At 37.1% G+C, this 16,415-nt stretch overlaps 1 protein-coding gene across 1 annotated transcript in view; it reads left to right on the top strand.

Annotated features, from left to right (window-relative positions):
- Positions 1 to 16,415, top strand: part of LOC111158053 (ATP binding cassette subfamily A member 9) — a 71,807-nt gene that overhangs the window by 18,289 nt on the left and 37,103 nt on the right. The window contains exons 14-23 of the mRNA XM_022519849.1: positions 546 to 684; positions 1,344 to 1,434; positions 3,623 to 3,762; positions 6,728 to 6,847; positions 7,959 to 8,139; positions 9,940 to 10,106; positions 11,154 to 11,287; positions 13,987 to 14,124; positions 15,858 to 15,965; positions 16,111 to 16,230. Of these exons, the coding sequence (XP_022375557.1) occupies positions 546 to 684; positions 1,344 to 1,434; positions 3,623 to 3,762; positions 6,728 to 6,847; positions 7,959 to 8,139; positions 9,940 to 10,106; positions 11,154 to 11,287; positions 13,987 to 14,124; positions 15,858 to 15,965; positions 16,111 to 16,230 (1,338 nt within the window). The remainder of the gene's footprint in view (positions 1 to 545; positions 685 to 1,343; positions 1,435 to 3,622; positions 3,763 to 6,727; positions 6,848 to 7,958; positions 8,140 to 9,939; positions 10,107 to 11,153; positions 11,288 to 13,986; positions 14,125 to 15,857; positions 15,966 to 16,110; positions 16,231 to 16,415) is intronic.

A 16,415-nucleotide genomic window follows, 5' to 3' on the forward strand; every position in this document is an offset into this window, starting at 1 on the left:
GGTGAATGTAAAAGAACTGTTCAAATGAAAAATTAAATAGTAAGCTATTTCTCCCAAACACTTTTACACATATATTGCTTTTTTTATTTTTTATTATTTTTCTTTTTGCCAAGAATGGAGTGTTTTTTTTTTTTAAATCAACATATATGTATTTGCCCCAGGGGTACAGGTCTGTGAATCATCAGCACTCACATTTCACAGCACTCAACATAGCACATATCCTCCTCAATGTCCATAACCCAGCCACCCTATTCCTCCCCCTCACCCCCAGCAACCCCAGTAACCCTCAGTTTGTTTCCTGAGAGTAGGAGTATCTTAGGGTTTGTCTGCCTTCCTGGTCCCATCTTGTTTCATTTTTCCCTCCCTTTCCCCCAAAACCCCCTGCCCTGCCTCTCAAATTCCTTATATCAGAGATCATATGATAATTGTCTTTCTCTGATTGACTTATTTCGCTTAGCATAATACCCTCTAGTTCCATATTGCTTTAAAAAAAAAACAAACTGACCTGAAAGGGGAAAATGATTTTATGTTTCCCTACTGTGCAGGTTTTGCTGTTGGATGAACCAACTGCTGGGTCAGATCCTCTTTCAAGGCACCGTGTATGGAACCTCCTAAAAGAGAGGAAATCCAATAGAGTCATTCTCTTCAGTACGCAGTTCATGGATGAGGCTGACATCCTGGCTGGTGATATTCTTTTTTTTTTTTTTTTTTTTTTTTTTTAGATTCCACATATAAGTGAGATTATACAGTATTTGTCTTTTGCTTTCTCTGATTTCTCTCACTTAGCCTAATGCCTTCAAGTTCCATCCATGTCCTTTCATGGTGGTTCTTGGTTTTCTCTTGTATCTTGGTGGAGAAATTAAGGATGTGGGTGAAATATGTGTAGATAAGTTTCAACACAGCTACTCTGTGTGTGTGTGTGTGTGTGTGTGTGTGTGTGTGTGTGTGTGTATAGGAGATTCTTGCTGTCATCCATTTGAATGTCCACATCTCCACGTACATTGTCCCACAAATGTATTCTGATCTTATTGCAAAGAACTCATTGGTTATAAATATATAGCATACTCTTCAAATATATATATGTTTTATTCATTAGGAAAGTCAGTTGGCTTGAAATAGATCCTTCCATTGTATGATAATTTTTCTGAACATACAAGAGAATAAACTAACATAACATTTTAGTTATTGGATAATGAGGAAATTGGCTTACATAAGACCAGAATTAGAATGCAAATATTTTAGTGGATCATGCTCCTAAAATATACTATTAATGGATTTGTTCTTTTATAAACAATGAGAGAATAACCTCTTAATGCGATGCATTGTTTTTCTTTTCTGCTTAGACAGGAAGGTGTTTATATCCAAGGGGAGACTGAAGTGTGCAGGCTCTTCTCTATTCCTGAAGAAGAAATGGGGCATTGGCTACCATTTAAGGTACAACCTGTATTGTTGGAGACATGTTAGAACACGTTGCAGACAGGAGATCTCAGTATTAGTACGTTATTAATCATTAATATGTCAGTATTAGTATGTAAGCTACAGAATTATTAAGTTCCTTTCAAGAGTGCTACGTTAGAATGACACCACACTGCTCTCTTTCTTAGCTAGTATGAAGGGCAGGTGGGATTGTAGACATGGAGACTACATGTCTTTAGTTTAGTTTAAACTAAATTTAAACAACATTTTTGGAAAATAGTTTCACAACACATTGTTTGCAGTGAGAAATGTAGTGACATTCCCAACCTCTCTCATCATTTTTCCAACGCTTCCTTTTTGTTCATCACGACAATGTCAAGTCTCTCTGTTCTCCCTGATTTCATAGTCTCCCTCATTCTTTTCTATCTCTTTCTCTTCCTGATAATAATGAATATCATTATTAATCATTATTATTATTACTGTTGTTATGTTATTAAGTAATGTCTATCACTTATTCCATGTTGGCTATGCTCTATATTCTTGCTAGGATATTTACATGTGGAATACTCATATAATTTATTTAATCCTTCAAATAACTGTAAGAAGATGGTACTATTGGCCTCTGACATGTCAGGGAGTTTTAGTAATAGACCCAATCTCCCATTATTTAAAGTGGTAGAATCTTTGGGCCAAGATTACAGGTGTGATATGAATCTCTCCCTGTAATTCCTGCTAAAATATTAGTATTTCTTAAAAAATAATTTAGTCACTTTATCCTCAGAATTTAAAGGTATACCCTATATTGTGTACTGAGGGTTTAATCTGATCAAATCTATCACTCCATCATGATTACTTGGTACAATCTAATCGAATCAATACCTTCCAACTAAAATGAACCACTCACTGTTTTCTATGTTCCATGATTTAATTGTCTTCTCTCTGCTCAAGGTAGGACATCTGTTTGACATGTCCTCCTCCAACCCATTTTAACCAAGTTCAAATCTTGTCCATCCTTAAAGGTCTTTTCTGAATATTTTCTCCTTAATAACCATCCTCTTTTCTGGAACCTGGGAAGCACTATTTTGAATTGTTACCTCAGGCAAATTAATTAACCTTTGATCCTCAGTAATTTTATTTATATAATTGTGGTAATGATACCCACATTGCAGTTAAAGCTAAAAATATTGAATGAATGAATATTTGACAAGGTGCCAAGTGCTTAACTGACTTAAACTTCCCTCTCTCACACTTCTTCCATAATATGCTGCTTTATATTACTGCTACATTCCAAGCTCCTCTAGGGAAGGTTCTGCATTCTTTCTGTTTGGGATCCAGGATCATGTATTACATGGGGCCTTGTAAACACAGAATAGTTTTACCTAAAATTGATTTTTTAAAGTTGTGTGATCAAAGAGATATCTTCATCATTTGATAGCCTCAGTAAATTTTGATGGATGTGACTAATAATGGTGCTTCTAAAATCCAATGATTTCATGAAGAACTTTACATGTTTTCACTAAGAAGACAGATCATCTTTGAGTTGAATAAACTTTGGACCAAAAAATGATAAAATTAGCTAACATATATGGAGGGTTTGCTTGGTGCAAGGCTCTGTGTGATCACATGCATACTTTATTTTATTCTGTCTTTTGAATTTCTTTGAGAGCTGAGTATTAGAACATTGATTGGAATTTTGATGGAAAATTGATGCTGGAAGACTAACTAAACCTAAGTTCAGGAACATGGATCAGTGGGACATTAGGACCATGATCTTAATGACTCTATCAAGTTACTCCTGGGTCTGTGTTCACCATGTTCAAGTTTTAGTTTTTGTAAAACCCATACTTTATTGTAAAAGGGAAATTGAATCTGAGCTTTTGGATAGATGGATTGAAAATCAGGCATTTCCTCTACCTCACTCCAGCCAACATCTAGCTGAATATCTCTTCCCTCCAAATAATAATACTTGAGTTATTACCCCTTACATTAGTGCCTCTAGATTATATAGTTTGGACTATATTTGGACTATTTAGTATGTCTTGCTTCTTCCATTTCTCTCTCTCTCTCTCTCTCTCTCTCTCTATATATATATATATATAAATATAATCATCTCATAAATATTAATGAAGTGACAAACCTACTACAATTGTTTGTAGAGATGGTGTTGGATAAAAAATAGCTTTAACATGCTCTTTTTAAATGTCAGTTTGCATCTAAATGAAATGTGTGATCCAGACAGTATAACATCACTCGTTAAACAACACATCCCTGATGCCAAATTAAGGGCACAGAGTGAAGAAAAGCTTGTATATATTTTGCCTTTGGAGAGGACAAACAAATTTCCAGGTAACAGAATATAGAGACCACAGAATGATTTATAACAATGTTACTAACAATAACAGTTGTCTTAAGAATGATGGCTGACACTTTTATGCTTGCTAAGTGCATGGCAGTGTGCATAACTTTTTGATGTTCCCCAGAGTTACTGCTAGTATTAGCTCCTGATATTATCCCCAAATCACTTATGAGTAAACTGAGGCAAAAGATGCCAAATATGCTTCAAGTGGCAACCTAGACAGTTAAGAGGTATAGGACCACATCAAGCTAAAATTAGGAATATTTGGAACATTTGTTTCAGGAATGAATGAGAGAGCCTGGTCCGGGCAAGGAGGGGTCTGTGAAAACAGCATGGAGTATTAAATGGGAGTTGAGGGAATGGTACACCACCACATGTAGATGGTTTTATTATAAACACCATGACATAATATTGTAATCCAAGTAACCGAATAGTAACTACAATCAAACCATATGTAGCCAAACTTCTAAACTTACAATTTTGCTGCGAATACAGAAGCCTGGAGGCTCAGTGCCATCCACTTTTCTAGCTCGTCTCTCAATATGCTTTCATTTGCCAAGAGTTTTGAGGTAGATGGCATTTAAAAAAAAAGTATGACCATAAAATGTGTTTACTTTGAGATCAAGGAATGTGCCAGCTTTTAATGGATGCTAATGGCTCCGTGGCTTTCTGCTTGAATGAATAAACCTGCCATAATCATGGTTCATAAGGAAATACAGCACTAGACAGTAGCACGTTCTCATTGAAAGCTGGGATAATAGAGCCAGACTGGGTAGGTTCAAATCCCAGCAAGGCAGTTATGAGCTCCATTATCCTGGACAAATTATATTACTTTTCTGTACTTTAGTTTCCCTATTTGTAACAAAGGGATAATGATAGTACTAACTTTATAGGATTTTCATGAGGATTAAATGATTTAATATATTTAAATATATTATTAAAATATTAAAAATAAGCACAGCACCTAGAATCATAACTGACATAGAAGTTATAGTATTTCTTCAAGTCTAAGACAGCCTCAGCTGTAAGATGTGAAATAGAAAGAAATGGTGCCACCATTTACAATGACATACCAACATTTGGGATACATGCTCATTTCAAATACGGTAAAAGATGATGAAATGTATTTATCTTAGAATCAGTGAAGTAACTGTAGTCCTAGATGTGTGCACCATGTCTTTGATATACATATACGTATGGAAACAGAAATCTTTATGAAACCCACAAAACAAAGTGTTAAATGTTTATTTGTTAAATGCATTTCAGAGGGGAATGCACAATTTTAAAAAAGACTGAAAAAGAACCAACACTTAGAACTCATTAGAAATTGTGACTACTTCTGTATTTTTATTTATCTAACACACTTTTAAGATAGATACCTTTAATTTCTCCCAATATTTGAATTAGTTCATCCTTTATTCTACTTCAAATTTTCCTGAACTGCCCCCAAATTATGCCCAGTATCTTTAAGAAAACAAAAAACAAAAACAACCCTCAAAATGGCCTACTAATCCTTATAAAGACATATCTTCTTTTTAAAAAATTTTTTGCAGCATGATGTCTCTTTTATTTTTTTATTTAAATTCAATTAATTAACATATAGTGTATTATTAGTTTCAGAAGTAGAGTTCAGTGATTCATCATTCTTATATAACACCCAGTGTTCATTACATCACTTGTCCTCCTTAATGCCCATCACCCAGTTACCCCATTCCCCAACGCCCCCGGGAATCCTCAGTGTGTCTCCTATAGTTAAGAGTCTCTTATGTTTTGTCTCTCAAATCCTACCTTCTTTGAAGGCTCTTGTGTAATCTTCATACCATGGTCAGAAGCTGGAAAAAAGAGAGTAATTGCAAAGTTACATGCATACTTTGTTCTTTCCTTTAACTTATATATTTCTCTAAAATAGGGAAGATTGTGAAGCACCTAATTATTTCTATAAACATTAGTTCTTTTGCATTTGTATTCTATTGCTCTTATTCCTAAGAGCATTCTTACATTCTTATATTCCTGAATGAATGGGGTTTTAGAATTTAATATTTCCTACCTTAGGCATTCATAGGTGCTATAGCACGTACTGTAGACTGGGGGTCTTACAAACAGTAGACATTGATTTTTTGATGGTTCTGTATGCTGGAAAGTCCAAGATCTGGGTTCCAGCGCCTTTGGGTTCTCATGAGATACCCCTTTGAAGTTGCAGAATGCAGACTTCTCCTGGTCTTCCCATATGGCAGGGAGCAGGGAGAGGAAGCCAGATTTCTTGTGACTCTTTCAAAGGTATTAATCCCATTAATGAAAGCTCCACTCTCAGGACCTCATCTAACACTAATTATCTCCCAAAGCCCCCACCTCCTAATACCATCACACCAGAGGGTAGGGTTTCAACATACAGATTTAAGGGGATTTATGGGAGACCACAAGCATTCAGTTCATTTATTACATTCCCCATTATCAAACAGATTAATTTTTTTAAAGATTTTATTTATTTATTTGTCAGAGAGAGAGAGAGAGAGAGAGTACACACAAGCAGGCATAGTGGCAGGCAGAGGCAGAGGGAGAAGCAGGCTCTCTGCCGAACAAGGAGCCCAATGCAGGACTTGATCCCAGGACCCTGGGATCATGACCTGAGCCGAAGGCAGTGGCTTAACCAACTAAGCCACCCAGGCATCCCCAGAATTAATTTTTTAAAACAGAATAAATAAAACATAATATTTCTTAATGAACTCAGCATATGTAGCTTTCCAAGAATGAAACATAGATGATTACAATTTTATACTCAAGACATGGAAACATACTGTATAGGTTATTTTAGAAAGAAGGGAATGTCTATATCATAGCTTTGTTTCTTATGAATGCTTTTGGGCTATCACACATGTTATCTATTGTTGAAAAATGTAGTTACTTAATATCATTACAAATTATATTCTTCTAATGCATTTCTGTGACTACTTTTAGATCTTTACAGGGACCTTGATAGATGCTCTAACCAAGGCATTGAGAATTATGGCGTTTCCATGACAACTTTGAATGAAGTGTTCTTGAAATTAGAAGGAAAATCAGCTATTGATGAATCAGGTAAAAAAAAAAAAAGAACAAAAAAGAAACTTCAATTTTACCTTTCTGTAGAATATTCTATCTTGAAAATATAGATGAGGTTGTATGTTTTGGGAGGTGCTCTGATTCAGTCTGGTCTTGGGAATTCTTAGAGCAGAGAAGAGATGTATTTCTGTCTCTTTCCTTTTCTCCCAATGCTGGACCCCCCTCTTAAATTCCTTATTTTGTAGTATGCATTTTACTAAGGGTGTGGGATATGGCAGTGCACAAGATTAGGTCCTCATGGAGTAGACAATAAATATGTAAGTGCTATAGAGAGAAGGAAATTAGAATTGTATGTTGACAGTTAACCTTTCTTGTAACATTTTGAGGATATAGTCTCAATGTCTTCAGGATTCCATTGTTGTTATGAGAAGATTTGCTGTCAGTATTTTTTTGAGTATTTTTTTATTGGTTGAGTGGGTTTTTAAAAATACCTCTTTCTCTCTTTTCCCCACTGTTGAAGTTACATACTTGTGGTTATGCTTAACTTTTAGTATACATATATTAGAGCTTTCTAAAAGTCTAGAGCTGATCAGTTTCTCTAGGCATGTCTTCCAAAAGAAGTAACCTTTTTCTTGTCTTCAAGAAATGGCTACATGAAAAAAATATTGTCTCTACCAATTTTATATCCTTATATCCTTAAAATATACCAATTTTAAGAGGATAGGGAGGGTTCTATATATACTGACTTTTCTCCCTTAGTCAGAAATACTGATAGTTTATCTTTTGCAATGAGTATATTTTTCTAAGCTAAATATGGGTTTCTTTTCATTGACTTTCCGAGAGTGAATTAAGTCCTTAAGGCTATAGACCCAAACCTTTTTAAAAAGAAAAAACAATATTTCTTTTATTATGTCATTAGTTTTTCTTCTTGTATTATGCTTTTTTTTTTTTTGCTTTGTTTCCTTTACTTTAGCTGTTACTCTCGTAATGCCATGAATTCATTTATTAGCATCTCCTTGCCCAAGATTCTCTTCTCCAATACCACTTGGTGGAAAGGCGGTCATCGAGAAATCTAAGTAATATGCATCTAAAATGACACCTTATAAATTATCAATTTTATGTTTTATAGATGCTGGAATTTGGGGAGAGTTACGAAGTAATAGGAGAAAAGACACAGGAAGCCTTGTTGAGCTGGAACAAGTTTTGTCTTCCTTTAAGGAAACAAAGAAATCCATGCGTGGCATGGCTCTCTGGAGACAACAGCTCTCTGCAGTAGCAAAAGTTCGCTTCCTCAAGTTAAAGAATGAAAAAAAAACCCTGTTGACCATGTGAGTACCCAGGTATTTCAGATATGTTGGGTCAGTACTCTCGAAATAAATTCAAGGGGAAAAAACAAACACACCTCTGAAATACAGCACAGCAATTGCATGTGGTCATTTTTTTTTTTAACCCAGAAAATAATTTCTAATTGCTTGGGTGGGTATATAACTAAACCTGGTAAAGCTTGGGCTTTTTCTTTTAATTCCACACAGAATCTGCTCTTATCCAAGAGTTGAAATCGTTTTTCTGAAGCATGGAAGTTAGCACTCGGGTCCCATCCCCAGAACTTTCTTTTTGCCCAAAGAGCTCTGTGCCAGGCGGTATCTGAGCCTGTATCCGTCCTCGGGAACCTGCTTCATGGTTCACACATTTCCCTTTAGCTTTGGGTCCTTCATGAAGCAGTACCTCCTTGCAAAAACCCTGATCTCCAGCCAGGACTCATTCATTAAAAAATACTTGCTAGCACTTCTGCCTAACACTCTATGTTAAATATCTGTAACACTTACCAATATAAATCAGACATGAGATTTGGCTCATGAAGGTGATTAGAAGTATACTAAAAACCATATTGTCAACCAGAACATTCAGTATGCAAAAGATTAGGTTCCAATATGGGCATCAGAAAAATCATCTTGTGATTTTTTTTTTTTTGTGAGAAATGGAGTCTGGTGTAGGAAAATGTAACAGTTAACCAGGAAGCCTGATGTGGGGCTTGATCCCAGGATCCTGAGATCATGACCTAAGCCAAAGGCAGAGGCTTAACCCACTGAGGCACCCAGGCACCCCTAAAAAATAATTTTCATAATGTATTACATACAGCTGAACAGTTTGGGCTTTGTGACTAGAAAGGAAGTATTGAAAATTTTTTTATTTGAAAAGATGATTGACATAATTAGCACAGATTGCTAGGTGGGGAACTGTGGGTGGCTCAGCCAGCTGGGCATCCGACTCCGGATTTAGCTCAGGTCATGATCTCAAGGTCATGAGATTCCTCCCTGTGTTAGACACTGCCCTCAGAAGGGAGTCTGCTTGGGGATTTCTCTCTCTCTTCCTCTGTCCCTCCCCTCATTCTTGCTCATTCTCAATCTCTCTCTAAAACAAAAAAAATAAACAGATTGCCAAATTGCACTTAATTGGGCAACAGTGCAAAATTGGCTTGGAAATAGTAGACTCTAGAGACCGGGAAAACAGTCATTGAGGACAATATTGAAAGAGGTCAGGAGAGAGATAATTAAGGTCCAAACTTAGAAAGTGGAAGACAAAAGGCTTTTAGGCACCTAATAATGATGATATGATAGAAATTTTCAGCTATTCAGAAAAGGGACTTAAAGGAGACAGATTAGTGGAAAATGGCCCTTGGAACTTGAATAAATGAGAAAATGTTGTAATTTATACAAATTGGAAACAGGAAGGGAAAATGCTTGAGTGGCATGCCAGTGTGCAGTGGTCTAGAAAAAGGAAGAAATGCAAGATGGAAACAGAGGAAAGAAGTGGGAATTGGAGAGAGATTTGAGTCCTACCCAGCCAACCTCATGAACTTGAGTGACATGTCCAAAATGGGCAGGGCAGGGGAGTGGGGGAGAGCCATTAGAGAGATAGAAAGACCAAGCATAGATATGTAGGAACCATTTCATTTCAGAAAAAAGAAACAAGGGGTGGGGTGGGGGCGGGGAGAAGCATGATTCTTATATTTGCTTAGTGTTTAGAATTTATTTCTATTTTAATATCCATTATCTACTCAAACTTAAAAATCTATAAACGTTGCTATAGATGAATTTTTTTTTCCTTTTACATTTTCTTCCATGTAGATTATTGCTTCTTGGTATCAGCTTTTGCCCTCAGCTTTTAGAGCATCTATTCTATGAGTTATATCAAAAAAGTTATTCTTGGGGACTAGCTCCTGATATGTACTTCCTCTCACCGGGACAACTGCCTCAAGCTCCTCTGACCCACTTACTGGTCATCAATAAAACAGGTAAACATGAAGCAAATGTAATTTTCCAGCTTTGTTCTTCTTGAGAGTTTCCCCAGACAACATAAACCATGAGGGGGTAGAAAAAATTCTGCATGTTTTAGATCACCTATGAGGCCAAATAGGAAATTAATTTAAAAAAATGAAAAATGTGGGATTATGGACATTGGGGAGGGTATGTGCTATGGTGAGTGCTGTGAAGTGTGTAAACCTGGCGATTCACAGACCTGTACCCCTGGGGATAAAAAGATATTATATGTTTAAAAAAAATAAAACTTAAAAAAAAAAAATGAAAAATTAATGGGATTGGGAGGGAGACAAACCATAAGTGACTCTTAATCTCACAAAACAAACTGAGGGTTGCTGGGGGTCGGGGGGTCGGGAGAGGGGGTGGGGTTATGGACATTGGGGAGGGTATGTGCTATGGTGCGTGCTGTGAAGTGTGTAAACCTGGCGATTCATAGACCTGTACCCCTGGGGATAAAAATACATTATATGTTTATTTAAAAAGTAAAAAAAAAAAAAAAAATTTAATTAAAAAGAAATGTAAAATTCAAGGTTGGGGAGTTTATTTTAGAAATACATCCCACAAGGTCACTTAAATCCTGAAGTTGATTGTACTGAGCAACAAAAGGGTATTTAGTAAGATAAATCATTGACTGATCATTGAGGTCTTTGCACAACATTTTTTAAGTTCTATGCATTCTTGAGGGCTAGAAAAAAATCTGTTCCAAATTTCTAAGAAAATAGAAGATTAATATCTTTAAGGATTATAATGTTAATGTTAAAATACTATTTTTACATTAACAGAAATTATATGCAAGTGGCTAGGCTCTAGGGCAAGTCATCTTGTCCTGTCTTTGATATCAGAATTTTGGTATCAGGATTTTGGTATCACAGTATCAATTCTGCCTTTCTAAGGAAATCCTTAGACAGTCTTTATTATGGTATGCTTTGGGTGACATCACTTAGTTTTGTTTTGTTTTTTTCATATTACTTATATGTTGTTTTACTTCCCTTGCTTCTTTTGATTTTTTACCTTCATGGTAGGGTCAAGTATTGATAACTTTATACATTCACTGAGGCAACAGAACATAGCTTTGGAAGTGGATGCCTTTGGAACCAGAAGTGGCCCAAACGAGCCATCATACAATGGTGCTATCACTGTGTCAGGTGATGACAAGGTATGTTGGGCTCTGATTTTGCATCTTACCAATGATGGGGTACAAGGGCCATTTGAGTAATACCTAACAACAGACATAAAAGGTCAGTTTAACACAAACAGATGGGATATCTCTCATTTGTGAGTGTAAATATTTGCCCATAACCTCCATTATAACAAGATAGAATTAAATGTCATTTGTTTTTATTCCTTATTAAATTATTTGCACTATTATTAACAATGAATTTAAACCTTATTATCAATTCTATTCCATTCTAATAATGAATTTAAATCTTATTCTCAACTGGATTTTAACTCAAATGACTCTTTGATGAATCATCTAAGAATAAGTCTGATTAATATCTATTACGAACTTCAGCTCCATTACCAGAAAAAAAGTTTTTAATTTTTTTACAGTAGATTTTTTTATATTTCTTATGGGGAAAAAAGTTCATGTCTTAGCAGTAAACTCTACACAAATGGGTCAAATCTTTAGATAAATATTTATCTTCAGCTATCTGATATTAAAAACTTTGTTTCCTACAACTTGCAGTTCATGAATCAACAACAGTGGATCCCCTAAGAGTTTGTTAGAAATGCAGATTCTCAACTAGTGAATCGTTGAACACTACATCAAAAACTAATGATGTATGATATGTTGGCTAATTGAACCTAGTAATAATAAAATTAATCAATCAATTAATCAATTAATTAAAATTACATGTCAGATGTTGGAAAAAGAAAAAGAAAGAAAGAAAAGAAATGCAGACTCTCCACTCCCACTCCAGACCTACTGAGTAACAGCACTTGAATAAAATCTGCAGAATCCTATGCTCACCAAAGTTTGAGAAGGGAATGTCTTATTTAGCAATATTTAAGATTGGTGTATTTCTAATGAAAATTTACTTTCTGCTTCTCTTAAAAATTCCTTCCATGTGCTGATTCTGGCAGTCTGCAGCTGGAATTGAGAAACAGTTGCCCAGTTTAGAGCTGGACTAAACTTGCTTTAGACCTGGTCTTGCCAACTTGCTCTAACCCTACGCTGCTTCACCCATGTATGTGATCTACCTAGGCCCCATGGGAGTATGGGGAGAGATCCCTGTGGTAGACAAATGAAAAAAGATGGCAAAACAGTGTTATATGTGGGGCGCCTGGGTGGCTCAGTGGGTTAAAGCCTCTGCCTTCGGCTCAGGTCATGATCTCAGGGTCCTGGGATCGAGCCCCACCTCGGGCTCTCTGCTGAGCAGGGAGCCTGTTTCCCCTCTCTGTCTCTGCCTGCCTGTCTGCCTACTTGTGATCTGTCAAATAAATAAATAAAATCTTAAAAATAAAAAATAGTGTTATATGTGTAAACCACTGTAGGTAAGTGTTGCAAAGCTTGACCATTTGCAACTTATCATAGTTTTCAGAAGTAATTTCTGTGCCCATGATAAAATTAGAAATTACTTTTGATCAAACTCGTCCTTGGGTATGTTGTAAGCAGGTTAGTTTCTGGTGTGCTCAGAAAAATAGTTATTAAAAAATGGCATTCTTGGGGTGCCTGGGTGGCTCAGTGGGTTAAAGCCTCTGCCTTCGGCTCAGGTCATGATCCCAGGGTCCTGGAATTGAGCCCCGCATCAGGCTCTCTGCTCAGCGGGAAGCCTGCTTCTGCCTCTCTCTCTCTCTGCCTGCCTCTCAGCCTACTTGTGATCTCTGTCTGTCAAATAAATAAATAAAATCTTTTAAAAAAATGGCATTCTTAAGATCAATAAGCATTGCTTTAAGTAATTAGATTAGCTACAATCCATGTGATTTTTTTGTGATTGAAAAAATAATAACTTTTATTCTTTTTATTTGGGCAAGAAGTAATCATGGTGTACATATCTATCTATATATCATTTATGATATATGTGTGTATACGTATATATAGAGAGAGGTAACGTTTTTTACTGTATGTTTTCCCCCAGCTTTATTAAGATACAATTGACATACATCACTATAAGTTTAAGATGTACAGCATAATGACTTGACTTACATATACTGTGAAGTGATTTTAAAATGCCATTTTAAAGGAGATTATTTTTAAAAGATTTTTATTTATTTATTTGACAGAGAGAGAGATCACAAGTAGGCAGAGAGGCAGGCAGAGAGAGAGGGGGAAGCAGGCTCCCTGCTTAGCAGAGAGCCCAATGCGGGGCTTGATCCCAGGACCCTGAGATCATGACCTGAGCTAAAGGCAGAGGCTTAACCCACTGAGCCACCCAGGTGCCCATTAAAGGAGATTTTTACACGCAGCATTGCTCCTACAAGCTCAGTATTTGTGAAAACCTATGCTTTCATTACAGTAGCTGCCTGCTCTCTGCTTCTAAGTATCCACACATTCTTAATTTATAAAACGCATGTATCGCATTTTGAAAGGAAGCCTATGGCCATGTTACAGAGACATTGCTTTGTGAGTTTTATGGTATTGCTGCTAAAAGTCATCTGAGGCATTTCATTTTGTGACCATTTAGGCATAAAGAGCCACCTGTCCGCTGCTATGGTCAGTAAAGAGCAAAATACTGAATTCCTTGCTGTATATCGGGAATTAATCAAATAATATGAGTGATGGTGATATTAATCACATTCAATGCTTTAGCCTTCCTGTTTTGTCAAAAATTCGAATGATTTTCTACCATATTCTTTCATTAAATTTTGCATTTGCTTCCTGAGGGCTTAGAATGCACATTTATTATATTTTAGGATCACAGATTCTCAATAGCATGTAATACCAAAAGGCTGAATTGCTTTCCTGTCCTCATGGATATCATCAGCAATGGGCTACTTGGAATTCTTAATTCTTCAGAACGCATTCAGACTGATAGAAGCACATATTTCGAAGTAAGTATAATTTTTCAGAGTGGGGAGGGGCAAAGGGAGAGGGTTAGAGAGAATCTTAAGCAGGTTCCACGCCCAGCTTGGGCTCAATGCAGGGCTCGATCCCACAACTGAGATCATGACCTGAGCCAATTCAAGAGTCAGATGCTTAACTGACTGTACCACCCAGGTGCACCTGAAGTCAATATGATATTATCTCACTTATCCTGAACTTTAAGTTTTCAAGAAGACACTTGAAGTGCAGAAGTAACTTGTGAACTTGTTCTTGAATGTGTTATGTTTTACACACATGTTGTTTACATTTACAGGTTGATACACACACACATATATACATAGACACATTATCTAGCGATGATTATGTAACATTATAACCTGGATTGGATGACTTGGGGTCAGTGGAAGAGTAGAAAAGACAAATAGTTGGGGAAAAAGAACTGATAGCTTCTTAGATCTGTCACCACCTGTGGCAGTAGGTAATGGGACCTCACTGAAACAGCCAGAGTCTTAAAGGCCAGACAAGTGGCTGTCTCAACAACTTGACCTTCTATAGCTCTTGGTTCAGCAATCCACAAGGAAAATAAATACAGATGAAAACGTCATCACAAAGTTTTCCTAAGACGTAAATAAGGCAATGTGAGCACAAGGTGCAGTTGACTGAGTTAAAGAGGAGCAGGACGGCACATAAGCATAGGAAACAACAGGCACCCAATAAATTGCTCTCATTATCACTATTGTGTTATTTTTCTTGGGAGTACACTGGGTTTCCATTAAAGGTTCAGCTTTGACTAGATCAGCAAGATGGGCTAAAATTGGACTAGAAGCAGTTCTTATTTAAAATGTAGTTTACCAGGCCTGCTCATATCTGGAGTCAGAATCTTCTCAGTGGGGGGAGGGCATGCATCTCCATCATGGCGCCATCTTGAATCTCCCTTCGCCATCTTGAAGTGACACCGTAGGCATCCTCTACAGCTCCCTGGTCACTCATTGTTATTAAGAATTATTCCAGTGCTGTCCAAAACTTCAATTTCCTATCCAATTCAAACACCACAGGGTCAGTTTGTGGCCTTACAGCGGGGGTGAAGTGGGTGGGTGGGCAGTGGTGGGTTTTGCCCTTTTCCCTCTTTTCTAGTCTAACATCTTGGAGTGAAAAGGAGAGAGTGACCTTGCTCTGGACTCCCCACCCCTTTTTTTCTCCACTGCTGGGGCTGGAAGCAGAGAGGAAAGATGGAGAGATTAAGATAGGAAGAAATGGTGCTCTGGAGACATCCTGCTTTCTCTAGTTGTATCTGCTCCCTGTAGCTTCTATGTACATGGCCACCACAGCCTAGGTGACCTGTGTGATTGTCTTGGGTAGTGTTTAGCTTTGACCTCAGTTCCTTGTGTAGATGAAGATGAACTTGATGATGCTGAGCAGAATTTCCCTTTGATAGCTATGGAGAGGTCCTCACTGTCAAACTCTCCCCTTTCCCTTGTGCATTGCTTGATGTGGCCATCATGCAGGCAGTTAACAACTTCCACCCCTGCCTTAACCTCCATGCCTCTTCAGAAGGAACTGTGAGAACTGTTGAGTGCCTCTTGCATGCTGTTGGGAAGCTACAGAGATTTGGGGTGAGGTGGGGGGCTGTCCCACATTCTTCATAGCACCAATTCACCTATTTGAATGACTTAGTTAAAATTAAGCACAAATGAACTGTGTGTGCAATTGCCAGCAGCTCATGTGTTCTGCATGATTTCAGGAGCACATGTCTTATGAGCATGGGTACCTGAGTAACTCCTTCTTCTGGATCCCGGTGGCAGCCTGTTTCACTCCGTACATTGCGATGAGCAGCGTCGGTGACTATAAGGTAAGGAGATTTAACAAAGTCCTTGCATATTCTTATTACTCAGAGACCCCTTCTCTGCTCTATGACTGTACATTTAGAGTACAGTACATTTGGAGGGAGGGACACTCCAAATTTACGTGCTTGAAACAATGTGTCATCCGGTTAGATACAACAAGTTTTAAGGGACTTGGAGATGGAAAATATTCAAGATATTCTTGCTCAAAATTTAAGTGGTGGACAAAAAAGGAAACTAACTTTTGGGATTGCCATTTTAGGAGACCCTCAGGTAAGTCAAGCCAAAATTACTGGTGAATGAGATTGAGGACTGTGGAACTATTGTATTCCATCAGACTGAATTTGCAAATGGTGAATGTAAAAGAACTGTTCAAATGAAAAATTAAATAGTAAGCTATTTCTCCCAAACACTTTTACACATATATTGCTTTTTTTATTTTTTATTATTTTTCTTTT

This window comes from Enhydra lutris, unplaced genomic scaffold (genome assembly GCF_002288905.1).
Source record: "Enhydra lutris kenyoni isolate GAN:26980312 unplaced genomic scaffold, ASM228890v2 scaffoldscaffold57, whole genome shotgun sequence".
Lineage (NCBI taxonomy): Eukaryota > Metazoa > Chordata > Mammalia > Carnivora > Mustelidae > Enhydra > Enhydra lutris.